Here is a 17,765-nt window from a genome sequence, read left to right as displayed (position 1 = left end):
TGCTTAAAACAGTACAGAAATCCGAAATGACACAAAAGCAGCCCAACCTTATTTTAACAGTTCTTTCTTTGTCAAAAAACAGAATTAATCTGCTTTTAAATTGTAAAACTGTTCAGAATCAGGTCAGCACATCAGCAAAAATATGTTATGATAAAACAAAAACAAAAAAATGTTTTGCCCTATACCATTTGACATTTCATTATAAAGAAATCCATCCTGATCTGCTGTACCAAGCAATCTAATTTATTTAATTTTTGACCATTTACAGTGCAAAAGTGGAATTAAACTCTCTCAATTTAGGCCTTTAAAAGGTCTTAAAATTCTTAATTTTGATTTTTGATTGCCCCTTTCGCAACCCATGTCCCTGGTTGTGCTTTAAAAGAAAAAAGCACTTACAGGAAAACTGAAACACTGCAATGCAATACGAATGTGTCCGTTTCTTAACTGGCATATTATGCAGGTTTGGATGTTTGCCAACTTAACTGTTTTCCAAACTAGTCGTTGAAAGTTTCACACAATACATCTAACAAATATGACAAAAGGTAATTGAGCTTCTTTGTAGTTTGTATTTTAATAAAAACTGCACTCTCTTTTTAATCAGCAATAACTTTTCTAGTTAGATTTTACTCTGAACTTGTTAATCTGCTTCTTTTGTTTCCCTCTGCAATATTACATCTGGCAGTACCAGCTCATCATCGCACCTGTTAATTCCTATTCAAAATCTCCAATGTAATGTTTTCATTAGCCTGGGCCTAATATAATGGTACTTGACACAGTGTAAGTGATGGAGAGGCAGGGTGACCTTTCCTCGTGTCTGCCGGGCTGTTGTCGAGGTCCATGTAGTTGTCAGCCTGCAGCGAGGAGGCAGAGAGGCACTGCTGAGAACAGTCATTAAGCACAGAGCAAAGCCAGCGCTCGGCACCACTCGACACTTTTGATCTGCACATTTCAATTAGATTTCACATCAGGACGCCTGCCTTCCCTCAGTTAGCACCTGCGCCCTGCCCTCCCCAACTGGCTGGCCGGGCCGAAGAGGAGGGGGCATACAGGAAACGCCTGGAAAGTTCTGTTAACCATCGTGAAATAGACACACATGGGGCACATAATAGAGCTTTTTGAAGCACTGTTAATATTTCAAAGTAGAAGCTTAATCTTTGTCCAACTGTTTTTTATTATATTTTAATGGGGCTCTACTGGTTTGTCTCCGTTGAGCTTCTACGTGTGGACTTATTCTCCAGATGTACTCATCTGCAATAGTTTTGGAGTCTAAAACCAGGACAACAAGCTGTGGAGCTTGTGAAAGTTTAACTCTGGAGCAGTGCCTTTCCATAACACAGCACAGCACAGCACCTTAATTTACCCTGAAATGTGAGAGGGTTTCATTGAGCTCAGATACCCTCAGTAAATGTTCCCAGCACTGCTATGCTCCTGATAAGAAGCAGTCCTACAGCTACTGCTAGATATGAATTTCCCCTAAGAGCCACATAAAGAGAGATCTTATTAAATGGGCCTAAGCCCACTGAGTTGAGTATTTTTCTGCCAATCAGGGGCAGCGATTGAGAAAGACTTAACTTGTTTCTGAATGTCAGACACTCACAAGACTTGTTTGAGTGATAAAGAAGCAGATGCTGGCCAATCCCTGACCTTTTCTTTCCCACAGCAAAGGACATGAAACCAGCAGGCTTCAAGTTGTTTTTTAGTTCATGAGATAAGAAATTAAAGTGTCTCTGTTTCTGCCTGTTTAAAATTACTGGCTTGGTCACAGTGTTATTTATTCTTATTGTTAAAAAAGCATAGAGTAAAAAGCTTTTAATAGGCATTTAACCCCATTCCTTTAAATCCCTTTTTGTTGTTTGTTTGGTATTTTTAAAGGATATTAAGCTGTTGTTGAAAAGCTGTTAATGCATTTAGAGAGCAATGCACTGACTAATTTATGTCAAGATTCTCAGCTGAAGCGGAGAAGGAAAAACAATCGATAGCCATTAAAGTCCGGGAGCTTTGTTGAACAGCAGTTAAACAGACCTCAAACAATCTATGGGTGCCCTCTGGGCTTTAAAGATTACAGGTGACTTACGGCTCACCCAATAATCGCACCACACCTTCCTGAATTTGTGATGGAGCCAGAAGAGGATGAATAACAAGTGAGAGTTCGCAGTGTGGGGGGAAAAGGCCACAGCTCCAATGAAAACGGCATAATTGTCTCTGACTCCTGTCTGCACTTTTCGAGGCTTGTGTGTTATGAGTGCGTGGCCGGAAAGCAGCAGTTAATATGCGCAGGCTGCTTCAGCAAAGTGCTTTCTGATCCATGATTGCATGTGTTAATGTTTCAGTCGGGTATTGATTTCCTGGCTGCCTTTTGTACAGTGGATTTATCCGCCTCGCTCACTGGCAAAGCGCGCCCCTTCGAATGTTTGATTAAAGTTCAATTGACTCTTCCAGCGAAGGGGCGAGGAGCCATTTCACTCCCTATTTGTAGCGCCAAAGCTCTGCCTGACATGTTCTTTTGTTCCCATTCACGCTCCTGCCACCCAGGCAGCCACCAATGCACTGATCCTAATATCCCTGCATTCAGTCAGCCTCATCGCCTAATCCTGGGACAGACAGCACAAACATGCCCGGCCAGCTTCAAATCCTGGCATGGACTCATCCACTCCATTGCCTTTTATTGGTAGACACTGTGCTGACTGCTAATTTGTGTTTTCCATGTGTTCATTTCAGCCTAACTGGGAGAATTTTCAAATATAAAAACAATTTACCGAAAAAGACCTTTTGACCTCACTTCATCTTCTCCTTTTTATAAACAAATCTGTTTTCTGTTCTTATAAAGAAGAACTGAATTTGTGTTTCATTTCAGGGAGAGCTCATCACTTTCTACTATTATTGGAAGAAGACTCCTGAAGCAGCCAGTTGTCGAGCCCACCGTAGACACCGCCGCCAGCCTGTCTTCCGCCGCATCAAAACTCGAACGGCCTCAACTCCTGTCAACACCCCCTCTCGTCCCCCCTCCAGCGAGTTCTGTACGTAAACTTGACCTCTGCAGCAACAGCCAGGGAGGAAGTGGGGACATGACCTTAGATATATTCTGACAAGGATGTAAACTAAGGGTTTTCCTCTTTTCTCTTTCCAGTGGACCTCAGCTCAGCCAGCGAAGATGACTTTGACAGTGAGGACAGCGAACAGGAGCTGAAGGGCTACGCCTGCCGCCACTGTTTCACTACCAGTAAGATACCACCTTAATTTATCGTTTTTGCTTTATTATGAACTTCTTGGCTATTTCTGTCTGTGTCTGTCTGTGTGGGCACACATAACACACAGCTCTGTGACAGATGGATGTCAAAAAATGTCACAACTAATTTGATCACGTCAGACATGAGCCTACAGCTTCTCCACTCTCTCCACCTCATTATCATCCCCCTCTTTCCACACAGCTGGCTCCCACTGCCAGGCTCCTGTCTGATCACAGTCAGGTTACTGCCATCATGACAAGGGAGGCTAACAACTCAGGATTCATAGTCATGTCCCAAAGAGTCCAGTAGAGTCAGAGTCATACATTTCCTTAATTTTGCTCCTGTAAAGAAAAATCCTTAGTTGTTAAACTAAAAATGATTTTAGCATATTCTTTGTCTTTGACAGTGTTCCTGAAGTTGTGAGATCTTTCTGTTTGTTCTTCTTAATGCCTGTGAGAGTGTTATTTCACAACTGTAAATGCCTTTTTCCAGCCTCCAAGGACTGGCACCACGGGGGTCGGGAGAACATCTTGCTGTGCACAGACTGTCGCATCCACTTCAAGAAGTACGGTGAACTGCCCCCCATCGAGAAGCCCGTGGACCCGCCGCCATTTATGTTCAAACCTGTCAAAGAGGAGGAGGATGGACTCAGCGGGAAGCATAGCATGAGGACCCGACGGAACCGAGGCTCGGTACGCTCACAAGTTCTCCATCTATCCCTTTATTTTCACCTTCAGGAACCATAACCTCAGATTTATCTCCAGAGTAAAGCAGAACCAAACTACAAAGAAATAATCCAATCCTTTCTAGATGAGTAGCACAGGAGCAGCTTTGACAGAGATTGTTTCAGAAATCTAGTTTGAAGTATTCCAATTGAAATTTCTTCTATTCTAGTTATATATTGTTCTGTCATCACTCATTTTTCATGTTGGTTATGTTTGTTTTCAGATGTCGACGCTACGAAGTGGTCGTAAGAAGCAGACAGCGAGTCCTGATGGCAGAGCCTCACCAACCAATGAGGACCTGCGCTCCAGTGGACGTACCTCACCAAGTGCAGCAAGTACAGACAGCACCGACAGCAAGACAGACTCCATGAAGAAGCCCAGCAAGGTAAACAAAGAAAAGCCTGCTTAAAAGTTTGTCTATTAATGCACATCTCTGAAAAATGTAGCCTGATGAATCTATGGCTTCTGCTCCACAGAAGATTAAAGAGGAGGCTCCTTCACCCATGAAGAGTGCCAAACGGCAGCGAGAGAAGGGAGCCTCAGACACCGAGGAGCCGGAAAGAGCCAGTGCCAAAAAATCCAAGACACAAGTGAGTCTGTGCTCCATGATTGGCTGTTTGTATATTTCTTTGTTAGAGGTGGAAATGTACAGGATTTTCATACTCAAGTAAAAGTAGATTTAATTGGGTTTAAGATCTACCAAAATATGGTGGAACGTACTACTCAAGTAAAAGTGAAAAGTAATTCAGTTGAAGTTTCAAAAAAGGGAGAAGCCACCAGGGCAATCTTCAGGCACACTTACTCGAGTCAAGGATTCGGGTAAAAAGCCTTTAATGTTTCAGGGCATATCTAATAAAAACAATAAAATCACAAGGAAAGCTGACTGGTTTCGACCGCACAGGGTCTTCATCAGGGCTTGACATGATGATTGTTCATACCCTGATGAAGACCCTGCGTAGAAGCTGCCATCTTGGATTTTTGTATTTTGCATGTTTCTATTGGAACATACAAGGAACCAAATAACAGATGCACATTTATTTTTGAAGTCCCACTGGTTGCCACAGTTTCCACCAGAGGAATGATCATCATAAATCTAGAACTGATTGTTTTTTTGTCTTTGTAGGGCCATAACTTTTTAAAACTCAAGTGATATTACTGCAGCACACATACTTTTAAAGCCCGGGTTGTCCTGAAAAAAGAGGATAAGAGCTTTTCTGTGCACCATAGGGTTCATGTTTTACAGGCTTTTTAGGACAAAAAGTCCAGGTGAGACAAAATGGTTACAAAATAGCTTGGGGCTCAGAGTATAAAGTAAAAATTTAATTATTGATTTTAATAACTAAAACTGAAAGCTGCTTAGTTACAGTAGTTAAAAGAAATGAATTTAGTTTCTTTCCAACCCTGGTCTTTCTGTTATGATATATATTTTTTCCTTTTTTGTAGGAGCTTAGCAGACCAGACTCGCCTTCAGAATGCGAGGGTGAAGGGGAAGGAGAGGGGGAGAGCTCTGATGGGCGCAGCATCAATGAAGAGCTCAGTAGCGATCCTAAAGACATTGATCAGGACAACCGCAGCTCCTCCCCAAGCATCCCCAGCCCCCGGGACAATGAAAGCGACTCAGACTCCTCCGCCCAGCAGCAGCAACTCCTTCAAAGCCAACACCCTCCTGTCATCCAGTGTCAACCAGGCACCTCAGCTGCCACCGCCTCAGCACCACCTCCGCCTACAACCTCAGCCCCAACGCTGCCCCCACAGGTCTCCCCCACAGCGGCCTCCACCTCTCTACCTCCCCAGCCTTTGCCCCCGGCAGGCCCAATGTCTCATATCCAGTCTGGAGCAAACCTCCACCCTCAAAGGCTTCCTTCTCCACATTCACCCATGGCTCAGGCTCCAGCTCCTGGACCCCAAGTCCCACCTCCATCAGTACCCAGCTCACATCACGGGCCCATGCCTCCTTTGCCACATCCCCTTCAGCCTGGACCTTCACATATGCCTCACCCTCATTCCATCCCCCCACAGGGCTTCCCTGTTGGTCAGTCTCAGGTCCCGCCCCTTTCAATCCCTGGCCAATCACAGCAGAGGCCACACACGCCTCCATCCCAGTCCCAATCATCTGCTCAGAGTGGGGTTCAGCCTCCCAGAGAGCAGCCTCTGCCCCCTGCCCCAATGTCTATGCCTCACATCAAGCCCCCGCCAACCACGCCCATCCCTCAGATATCCAACCCACAGACCCACAAACACCCGCCACATGCGTCAGCGCCTCCGTTCCCTCAGATGCCTTCAAACCTGCCTCCACCTCCTGCCCTCAAACCGCTCAGCTCCTTATCCACCCACCATCCTCCGTCTGCACACCCACCTCCCCTGCAGCTCATGCCTCAGGGGCAGCAGCATCAGCCTCCCCCTGCCCAGCCTCCTGTCCTCACCCAGTCCCAGAGCCTCCCACCATCAGCCAGCCACCAACCTCCACCAGCTCCACCTCTGCCACCCTCCGCAGCAGCCTCACATCCCAATGGGCCACCACAGCCACCATTCTCCACTCATCCTTTCAACACAGTTCTACCTCCAACCGGCCCACCCTCATCGTCATCATCATCATCATCATCATCCTCCTCCTCCATACCCAGTATACAGCCTCCAACCTCCTCTACTTCATCCTCCTCCATCTCTATGCCACTTCCTGCCTCTGTCAACTGTGCTGGACCAGGCCCAGCACTTCCCCCTGTACACATCAAAGAAGAGCCTTTGGACGAGACAGAAGAGCCAGAGAGCCCCCCACCCCCTCAAAGAAGCCCCTCCCCAGAGCCCACGGTTGTCAACACACCCAGCCATGCCAGCCAGTCAGCAAGGTGAGTCTACAAACAGGCTTCTACCAAGGCCTGCCCACAGAATTGTCTGGGTCCCTGCAACTCCAGTGAATGGACCTTCCCCAGTTGTGATTTATTAATGATATCAGTGATCGGTGACTGATCAGTAGCATTGTTGTTAGCATCCTGGCTAACAATTACTTCATTTTCGAGCTGAAGAGTATGAAAAGCTATGATGAAATTATGTATTTGTGTCCATTTGTAACCCTTTTTAAAACACTGTTTCCACCCATTTTTGCCAACTGTCCCCTATTTTTTCACTTTAAACCCCTTTTTGCCACTATTTAAGCCTTTTCACAACCTATCCACCCTTTTTTTTTGCATATTTGTAACTTTTTTTTTTTTGGGCCATTTTTTCCGAATTTTTCACTCTTTAGCCACTTTTTGCATTTTTTATTTTTGTACCCCTTTTCACCTATTTTTCTGCTCTATTTTGGATTTTTATAACCTATTCTAGCCACTTATTGCCTGTTATGCCCATTTAAAATCAATTTGGGTCACTTTATAACCAAATTTCACAATTTTCCCACTTGTTTCCCCCTTTATTTTATTTTTATAACCCATTTTGCCATGTTCCACCCATTTTTTCCACTTTAAACAATTTAGTCAATTTAAACCCCTTTGCACCCATGTTTTCCACCCATGTTGACCCTTTAGCATTTTTGTAATCTATTTTTGCCACTTTAATCCCATTTTTACAGCTTTTAACTTATTTTGCCACTCTTTAATCACTTTTTCACCACTTTTTCCACCATTAATAACCAATTTTGCAATTATTTAATAATTATTTTTCCCAGAGAGTTATTTACTGGTATTCTTACATTTGTTCACATCGTGGCTTAGCTATGAAGTCTGACATTACTTTCTAAGGTTTAGTCAATGTGCCCATCCACATTGTTAACATTACCAAAAAAGGTAACTCTATATTAACAAAGGGTGTTAAGATTTTGAGAAATGCAATGTCCTACAACAGCATAAATGAATTATATTAATTTATGTTGCTTTGATTTTGTTTTAAAATAAAATATGGTTATCACAGATTAACTTTTTAATGGACCATGATTTAGCTGACCTCCATGGGCCCCCCATTCGGTTTGGCCCCAGAAAGCACTCCCTTTTATCCCTGCTTATGAGCAGCCGGCTTTTACCCACACAGTACCTGTTAAAGATGAAACCTTCACCTGAACAAGCTGTTGTTTATCAGCAGTCTGTGGAGCTACTAACTGTCTTGTCTGGAGATTCTGATTAGCTTTCAAACACATCCAACAACAAAGAGGCTCTGTCTTTAGATTTAAAGGCTTTGATGTTAGCAACAAATCAAATGTCCTCAGCAAAAAGAAAAACAGACAGCCAAGGCCGCAGTTAGCCCTGAGCGGCTGATGGCTAGGAATTATCTAAGATGGAGAGCATGGAGATTAATTACAGCAAGACGCTAGTGAACTAAGGCATCTGAATGTAACTATGTGTAGATGCCTTATGCTTAAGTGGCTCTCAGCCTGCCAATGAATAGCAATGAGGATTTTAATACATACTCAACATAGCCACAGAAGTGAACGCAGGGGAGTTTGTTTCCTTTTGAATAATGGACCAGTGTTAGCTAATGTGAGCTGTCTTTTTGTCTAATGGGAAATTATCCTTCCATTCAACATGTAAAATTAAACAAGAATATCATGCCTAGAGTCTATTATGTCTGTTTGTAACACATAGTCGTTTACTTTATGAGTAAATATTGAATGTAAAAATGTCTCTTTTCCACCATGGCTACAGGTTTTACAAGCACCTGGACCGAGGCTACAACTCGTGTGCAAGGACAGATTTCTACTTCACTCCCCTGGCTTCATCCAAACTGGCCAAGAAGAGAGAGGAAGCTCTGGAGAAAGCAAAGAGGGAAGCAGAACAGAAAGCAAGGGAAGAGAAGGAGAGAGAGAGGGAGAGGGAAAAAGAGCGGGAAAGAGAACGAGAGCGAGAAAAGGAGGCAGAGCGAGCTGCGGTGAGTCTGGGTTTGTTTCCTGTGTTGTGCATTAGTTATTTTTTCTTGGTAGAGTGTTTTTCTAAACATGACATTTCTCCCCTCGCAGAAAGCCTCCAGTTCTTCACACGAGAGCAGAATGGGAGAACCTCAGATGGCCGGCCCCGCCCACATGCGTCCACCCTTCGACGGCCCCCCCACTACGATTGCAGCTGTGCCACCGTACATCGGGCCTGACACCCCCGCCCTTCGAACCCTCAGCGAGTACGCCCGACCCCATGTCATGTCCCCAACCAATCGAAACCATCCCTTCTTTGTGTCCCTCAACCCTGCAGACCCCCTGCTGGCGTATCACATGCCTAGCTTATACAACGCTGACCCCGCCATGCGGGAGCGTGAGCTAAGAGAGCGGGAGATGCGAGAGAGGGAGATTCGTGAGCGGGAACTACGGGAAAGGATGAAGCCCGGTTTTGAGGTCAAGCCTCCAGAGATGGACACACTCCACCCCTCCACAAATCCCATGGAGCACTTTGCCCGGCATGGGGCCATCACGTTACCCCCCATGGCAGGCCCTCACCCCTTCGCCTCCTTCCATCCCGGCCTGAACCCAATAGAGCGTGAGCGGCTGGCCCTCGCTGGGCCACAGCTGCGGCCAGAAATGAGCTACCCAGAGAGGTTGGCTGCAGAGAGACTTCACGCTGAGAGGATGGCCACAGTCGCCAACGACCCCATTGCTCGTCTACAGATGTTCAATGTCACACCGCACCACCACCAGCATTCGCATATTCACTCCCATCTACACCTCCACCAGCAAGACCCTCTCCACCAAGGTAAACGAAAGCCCTGTTTACTTATGTACATGAAACTGTATGTTACTGTTTTGTATCAGGTATTTGAATTGTCACATGCTTGAAAGGTTGAAACAGATAACATTTTTAGTTTATAATTCCTCATTATTTGCTTAACACTCTGTGGAAACTGTCATGTCCATGGCAGTTTTATCTAATTTTTACTTAATTCAGATACACTTCTGATAATCCATATTTCTCTTTATGCATAAAGCAGAAACATCAATGATGTCATGCTTCAGCTTGTTTATTTTTAGTATCTGACTGCTATCTTTATATCTTAACATTTTTAGCAAAAATATTTCATACATTTAATACATGTAGTTTTGTAAACTGTGATCGTATATGATGTCTCTTGAATACTTGCTTAATTCTGTATGTGCTTTGTTATTTGATAGTCATACTGTGTGATCATTTTTACCTATATACTTTGACATGAAAAGGCAGTTCTTTGTAAGATTTTTATATAAACCATCAGTATTTGAAAATAGTATCAGGCAAAGAGTAGAGCACTGTCTAACTCAGCAGACTCAGGGTAGTTGTTGAGATGTTTTTGTTACCATTTTTCAAAGTTTTTTGATACTGTGATTAAAATATGAAACAAGATTTCTGTATCAAGGTTAGAGTAGGAGATTATATTTTCTTAAGAATATTTCAAAAGATAGGATTTAAACTAAGTTCAGAATAAAGTATCCAATCATTAGGATCCTAGAGTAATACATGGAAAGCTCATGCCTGCACAAATGATATCTTTACAGGGAACACTTTGTAGGATTTTATATTAGCTAAGTGCATTTTCTTGTATTTAATAGAAACCTCAATCACTGTGCAATAATATTACAAAGTTTGTTTGTACTATTATGATACTTCTCTCATCACTGACAAAAAGTGAAAAAAGGGACTTTGAACAATATTTCACATCTGTCTTGTTTAAAGCACACAAGATATGATCAAAATCTGCTAACATATGGGATTATAATGAAAAAAGTTATATTCTCCTGAAGTTTCTGTTGAACCAAGTAATGTAGATAAATTGTCCCTGCACTCTTTGATCAACCTTTAGAGAAGTCACATTGTAGTAAGCTTTGTATCACTGATGCCTGCAGCATGCACTGTCTGTGATACAATCTTGCAATGAGTGTACCCTGAACCTAAGACTCTGACACCCAGAAGGTGGTGGTGAATGTCTTGTGTGTCCTCCAGGCTCTGGGGCCCATCCGCTGGCAGTAGACCCCCTGGCAGCTGGACCTCACCTGGCCCGCTTCCCCTACCCGCCCGGCGCCATCCCCAACCCTCTCCTCGGACAGCCGCCACACGAACACGAGATGCTGCGCCACCCAGTCTTTGGTAAGCCCTCTGCCAGTATCATCTCTCATTAACAGTAATATCAAATCAAATCAGCCGGAGTCTGCCAACAGCCTGATCAAATCTTTGTGTTGTGCCTCTTCCAGGCACTCCATACCCACGGGACTTACCAGGAGGTCTGCCACCACCCATGTCAGCGGCCCACCAGCTGCAGGCCATGCATGCCCAGTCAGCTGAGCTCCAGAGGCTGGCCATGGAGCAGCAGTGGCTCCACGGGCACCATCACATGCACGGAGGACCACTGCCAGGCCAGGAGGACTATTACAGGTCAGACTAGCAGCAGAAAAGTCAGAATAGGCATCTTTAAATAAAATAAACTGCATTTTGTTGATTCTTTTACCTTATTAATTCTTGCTGTTGTGTCTGTTTCAGCCGGCTGAAGAAGGAGAGTGATAAGCAGCTGTAAGCAGTCAGAGGAGGCAACGACTGGCAGGCACAGGAGCCGGGAAGTTGTTACTGAGCTGTTACATTCAGTTTTTGAAGAACACAAAAAGGCCAAGTGGATCGTCTGAGAATTCTTCTGCTATCCGGTTTTTGTTCCTTTCAAGGACTTTTTTTATTATGATTTTTCAAGACATTGACTTTCTTTGGTATATAGCCAGTAGTGGCAACGTCCTCAAGACTCCTGCATGACAAGCTTCCCTGACATTTTTTTGTAGGTGCTAGAACAAGACACTGTGCTTATCGACGAAAAAAAAGACATGACCAGTCAGGCCGTTTATGGAAAATAACAAGTGCTATCTTAAATTCAACATTTATTTTAATACATTGTTGGAGGTTTTTCATAATTTTAAGAAAAGCTACAGCATGGCGTTTTTGAGTCTGTAAATAGTATATATAAACATATAATTATTATTATAATTATTATTATTACTAGGTGTGGAGTCCAAACCAAGTCGTTTCAACCTCCGATCTAATTGTTTTGAAGCATTATCCCTTGTTTCAGAGGGGAGCACCATGGCATTATATGAGCAGTTCCTGAGAGAGTTGTGCTTCAGTTGTGTTGTTCTTCTGACATCACTGTGTTAGATTTAGTCCTACATCCACCATGAAAACACCCCACATCCATTCTTCACACCGCAGGTTGGCAGAATGTGGAAACTCAACACGTTGAGTTCATGATTTGAAACACTTGAAGAGGTGACACAGTTGTCACCACGGCCTCTGTGGAGGGCACACGAGGTCATGGATTAAAAGAAAAAAAAAACAGTTTGCACTGAGAGAGCTCCACTCAACTGATTTTATCCTTTTGCGTAAAATCACTATTTAAGTCAATTGAAATGGAGTAACACTTCATTCTTATGTTGTTCTTTTTACAGAGAATGGTTTTAATAATGATTTTAAAATGTGGACACCAGAAAAATGGCTGAACTGAAGGAATTCAAAATGACTTCCAGTTCTTTTAAATTATCGGGACATGAATCTGTTGACAAAACCAGGAGCCTAACAGGACTTTGGGATTGTTTGAGAAGTGTGAATGGTTGTGAGTCAGTTGACGGTGCGTTGTGTGTCGCCATCTCTGTTCCCAGTCGGTCTTGTTTGTCGCAGGGCTCACGTTCGGCTGAGTTTTCCTCCAACTAGGCTGTAATAATGTTCACTGTGACACTAGAGGAGGCCTGCTGACACGACCACTGGGGGAGAAGGTGGATGATTGTGTGTGAGAGTGTGTGAGAGTTTGTGTTTTCCTCAATATTTTCGTATGCCTTGGTTCCTTAGGGATACACGCAGCCTCCTGCTCCTCAGGAGTGTGTGTTTATGTGTGCCACTGACTGTTACAAGTCGTGTTGACCTGTCATACAGTGCACATGAGCCTAAGTTTGTCTTTTTTTATTTTTATTTTCTACTCTGTATCCATGACATGAGTTCTGCTTTTGTTCCATGAACTAAGACTGTTTGAGTGTCATGGGCGTTTATAAAACTGTGGCTTTTTCTTTTCTTTTAACCAAATGAAGAAACTGTACTTGCATTTAAAAGTGACCATATCTACCCTTGGAGCACTATGATTTACGACATACTTCCCAGCACCATCAAAGTTGTGCCCCTCTTTTTAAAACTCCAAAACAGTCTTTGAATCTTCAACTCAGTCTGTCTCACCATCTTCCACCCATTACTGTCTCTGTTCCAACGACGGCTCCTCATCACCCTTGCCTCGTTTTTCCCAACGGTTCCCTTGCCTTTTATTCCCCTTTTTTTGTGTCTCCAAAACCTTTGATGTTAAGTGTTGTCAATGGTTTAGCTTCTTGTTTGAAAGCGGCAATAGCAGAATGTTAATTCTGACTGCTAAGATTTATATATATACTGGTATCTTGAAGCTTATTGTATATATGAGTAGTCGCCATGGGATGACACAATGTAAACAAAAAGTAGAAATAATAAGAAAAATTGTGAGTCCTGTGTTCTCTCCATTTGAGTATTTTGTAATTTTTTTGAAAAATTTGTGGAATTAAAATAAACGACTAAGTTACACCACAAAATGCAACTTCCTCATTTATTGTGCCATTTTAAACCTCATCTTGTGGATCTTTTTGAAGTATTGATGAACAGCTGATTAAATGCAGGGGTAGAGCAGGCTGTTCAATCCCAACTGCAAAGAGAAGAAAATCATCCTTTTTAAAGCTCCTGTGAGGAAGTCCGGTTTGTGTTGAATTTGGCACTCCCTGTGGAAAAAGAAGAGCCTCCTCTGATGATTTTGTCCTGTTCTTGTGTAGGTAGGTATATTTCTAACAAAAATCTTATCCTGCTTTCTTTTAACAATCAGATCTATCACTTATCAAGAAGATTTGCTGCAGAAAACTTTTTCAAAACGAAGACCTTTAGGCATCAGCTACATTATGTGAACCCTTTGAAATGGTCTAGTTTTCGGCATAAATTGGTCTTCAAATATGGTCTGATCTGCATTTAAGTCTCAAGTATTGACAAACACAATGTTCTGAACCCAATACCACCCAAACCGTTTTTATATTGCATGTCTTTACTGAACACAGCCATTGAACATTCACAGTACTGCTGGAAAAAGAAACTGAACCCTGGATTAATTAACAGGTTGAACCTCCTTTGGCAGCAATAACCTCAACCAAGCGTTTCCATCAGCTGCTGATCAGATCTGTCCAATGTTCAGGTGGAGCTGTTTCAGCTCACCAATATACCTAGGATTCCTGGTGTGAAAAGTGTTGGTTATTTCAAAGCCTCTCTATTAGATTCAGGTCTGGCTCTGACTGGACCACTCCAAAAGGTGGCTTTTCTTTCCTCTTCTTTTTAACCCATGCTGTTGTAGAGTTACTTCAATGTAAAGTGTCATAGTCCTGCTGCATCACCCAACTTCTTCTAGGCTCCAGCTGGTGGACAGCCATCCTGGCATCCCGTAGGACAATGGTTCCCAACCTCTTTTCCATAAATTTGTTAAGCACTGTATATAAGAAAGCCAAGCCCCCCAGGACCCACTTGGAAAAAGTGCACATCAGTTTTAACTATTTTCATAGACAAAATCCCAACATAATAGCCTACATACACTTGATTTTGATAAAAGATCTGTGTATAAACTATTTAATACAATGGCATTGTATTTGGGCCACTCTAAATACTGATTGATTGATTGATATCTTAATTTCAATCATGTAAATGACAACTTAAAAACAGTTAAAAATACAAATAAGTGAACATCCAAAAAAAAAAAAAAAAATGAAAACAAGGCAGTAACTTGCATCTGCAATTTCTTAAGCATCTCAGTTTACATGAGCAGAAAGGAGTAGGAAGAAGCATAAACTTATCTAATCCTACCCCCTTAAGTTTTACTATAGTTCATAACTGAAATCATAATACTGCCTTAAATGTACCAATAGTTTTGAAACCTGTACAGTGAATATACAATGTATCACTCATACAGAAAATATACAATCATTGCTTTTCATTCATATACCTTCTTTACAAATACATGTACCATACCCTGCAACATATATGAATAAAGAGGATCTGTTCATTTTTAAGGACAAAATCAAAATTTTCAAGTTTATAAAGTTAATTAATGAGAAAACATTTTTCTCTTTAAAAGTCATTATGTGCATGAACCCAAAATTAGATTTTTAGAAAAGTCCAAAGTTGAGAATCCAAACACTGTTTTCTGTTTGGTTTCTTGTAATTTTTTTTACCTTATGTTGTTGTAAATTAAGATTTTCTTCTGTCAAAATTAAAACTTTTTAAACAGAAATTTTCTAGCTTTTTCTTGAAAATGTTGGACTTTTACAACTCTGACCTTCTGAGTTTATATTGTAAACGATTTTATAATTGTATTTATTTATCCCCCCCCCCCCCTTTTATCTTTTAGGTCAGCCCCAACACACTGCTGTATATTATGTTTCTAATCATGATTTTAAATAAATATATGTACATCTAAATTTGACACTGTCCGAGCAGATGGTCCCTTACCACCCCTGAGATCTTTGGCACCCCCCTGGGGTGCCCAGACCCCTGGTTGGAAAACCAATGCTGTAGGATACCTTGATAAACTTGGGAATTCATTTTCCCCTCAATGATAGCAAGCAGACCCAAATCATGATGCTCCCTCCACTGTACTTCACTGTAGAAATGCTCTCATGTTGGTATTCAGTACCTTTTAACACCATTGTGCTGCATGTTCTTCCTAAACTATTCAACCTCAGTTTCATCAGTCCACAAAACATTTTCCCAACAGTGTTGTGGAGTGTCAAGGTGCTTGCCCATACCCAGGTAGTTGAAACAGACCGCACACAGACAATCTTTGGTCTCATAGGGCAACAAAGGGACTGGAACCTGAACATGCAAGTATTCAGACTTCAATCATCCAATCCAGCAAAAAAACACCAAACAAGAGTCAGTGGCAGCATAAGGGTGCTATATACAAACTCTGATCTGTTTTCCCAGAAAGTCCGGTTTGTTTGAGGTGCGAAAGCAAAGCGGACCAACTTGTGAACTGTAAATAAGCTGTTTGGCATTGGCAGGGATGATTTGGCTGATATTTCATGGGCACAGTCCACATACTCAGCTCTGCTGCTCATCCCTTAACTGATGATACTTACAAATATGGCACCATTTAAAAGGGAAATAAAACAGACTTTACAATGGTATAAGATGCATTTCCAAGAAGTATTGTTACAACTAAGAAATAATCTACCAAACACAAATTTCCTCACTTTTTGTGCCATGTTTATATATAAACAGTCAATCTCAAAGCTGAAGGTCGTTCTTTTTTCTAAGCCAAAAAGAGACATTGGTATGAATTTCAGTCTTTAATAACCTATTAAAAACTCCTCATAGTAGTTTTAAAGGTTAAACAACATTATGCCACTGCTTATTTTACTGAAAAACAAGAGATATGCCTAAATTCCCTGCTTTCCCCTCCAAGTCTACCATGTAAATCTCCAGCTGAGCAGAGAAACTGCTGCTGTGTCTGTTTTGATAACACTCATGTCCTACATTTGCTCTTGAATAATAGAATTTTTGCAGGACAGGAGAAATGTGTTAGGGAAAAGATCAAGCTCTCCTGTTTCTCATTTTCCAGTCTTCCATTTTCTCAGCTCCACAAACACGAAGCTTTAAGAGATCAGCCCAGCAGCAGGTAGTGAATCTCAGGGCTGAATATTGCACCGCTATGCTATAATAACATCAAAGGCAGGCTAAGCCAGAAGGAACACTTACTCAGCCTGAGATGCCTCGCTATCAGCAGGGCCGGGGCTGTCATTTTATCCCGTGTGTATGGAGGGTGATAGACCAGCAATCTGTGATGCTGTGCCGTGGCGATGGCTGTCATTTTGAGGGGGAGCTATTATTCTACCGCTGCTCTCTGAAATGATGCCCTGTCCTCAGGAAAATCGAGCTTCCTTGGATGCTCTATCCTGGGGCTGTCATGTGACGGAGGTGCTGCTTGCTTGTTGTTGCTCGCGCGCCTCACCTCCCCATAAGACACAACAAGACGTCAGAGCGGAGCAGCACTGGCTGGTTCAATAATTCATCTCCCCTCCTCCTCTTCCTCACCGGCGATGGAGCGACTGTGACTTGTGTCAACTCAAATCCTTCTCATAACACTGTGTGTACCCCTCAGGCATGCACACAGGGATACATCATCTCAGAGAAAAAAGATCTGCTCTTTCTGTCTGAATAGCAATATGTCTTGTGCTGCTCTCACCGTGTTATTGTGTCTGCTGCAGCAGGTTTCGGACACACAGCCTCCTCTTCTCCTCCTCTGTCCCCCTGCCTCTCTCTCTCTCTCTCGCTCTGCTGGGCCTGCTGCAGAGTGATGCTCTGTGGCAGAGAGGAGCCTACATGCTATTAGTGCATTCAGTCGGAAGGTAGCCGTGCTCCTTCAGCGGGTAGCTGTGCAGAGCCTGTTTATGTAAAAATGAGCTGTGCTGACAGAAAGCAAAGCTGCTGTTGGTGTGATTCCTCATCCTCTGTCTGGATTAGAAACACATGATAGTTTATATTTCACTGTCTGCTGCTTGGTTTCATCTTCATTTTCTTTATGTTTCTTTAGTACATTCAAATAGACTGCTGTGAAAAAAAGTATTTGCCCCATCTTTGTTTCTTATTTTTTGCACACTTAAACATTTCAGATCATCAAACATATTTTAATATTGAACAGAGATAACACAAGTAAAAAAATGCAGTTTTTAAATGATGATTTTATGTAAAAAGGGGGAAAAAAAACATCCAAACCTACCTGACCCTATGTGACAAAGTAAAACTTTATATCTGGCAATGAGTCTTTCACAGTCACTCAGGAGGAATTTTGGCCC

At 42.5% G+C, this 17,765-nt stretch overlaps 1 protein-coding gene across 7 annotated transcripts in view; it reads left to right on the top strand.

Annotated features, from left to right (window-relative positions):
- The window catches only part of rerea (arginine-glutamic acid dipeptide (RE) repeats a), a 183,561-nt gene extending 170,099 nt beyond the window's left edge, over positions 1-13,462 (top strand). For 5 of the 7 annotated variants that reach the window (XM_041798392.1, XM_041798391.1, XM_041798390.1 and 2 more), the window contains 11 exons: positions 2,855-3,017; positions 3,128-3,220; positions 3,720-3,919; positions 4,176-4,337; positions 4,429-4,542; positions 5,396-6,798; positions 8,584-8,806; positions 8,895-9,615; positions 10,807-10,980; positions 11,085-11,265; positions 11,371-13,462. In XM_041798392.1, coding sequence (XP_041654326.1) covers positions 2,855-3,017; positions 3,128-3,220; positions 3,720-3,919; positions 4,176-4,337; positions 4,429-4,542; positions 5,396-6,798; positions 8,584-8,806; positions 8,895-9,615; positions 10,807-10,980; positions 11,085-11,265; positions 11,371-11,404 — 3,468 coding nt within the window. In that variant the 3' untranslated portion in view covers positions 11,405-13,462. The remainder of the gene's footprint in view (positions 1-2,854; positions 3,018-3,127; positions 3,221-3,719; positions 3,920-4,175; positions 4,338-4,428; positions 4,543-5,395; positions 6,799-8,583; positions 8,807-8,894; positions 9,616-10,806; positions 10,981-11,084; positions 11,266-11,370) is intronic. The other 2 variants (XM_041798394.1, XM_041798397.1) reach the window with 1 other exon arrangement.
- Positions 13,463-17,765: the final 4,303 nt, after the last annotated feature.

This window comes from Cheilinus undulatus, linkage group 11 (assembly GCF_018320785.1).
Source record: "Cheilinus undulatus linkage group 11, ASM1832078v1, whole genome shotgun sequence".
NCBI classification, from domain to species: domain Eukaryota; kingdom Metazoa; phylum Chordata; class Actinopteri; order Labriformes; family Labridae; genus Cheilinus; species Cheilinus undulatus.
This window is presented reverse-complemented; position numbering and strand designations above follow the sequence as displayed.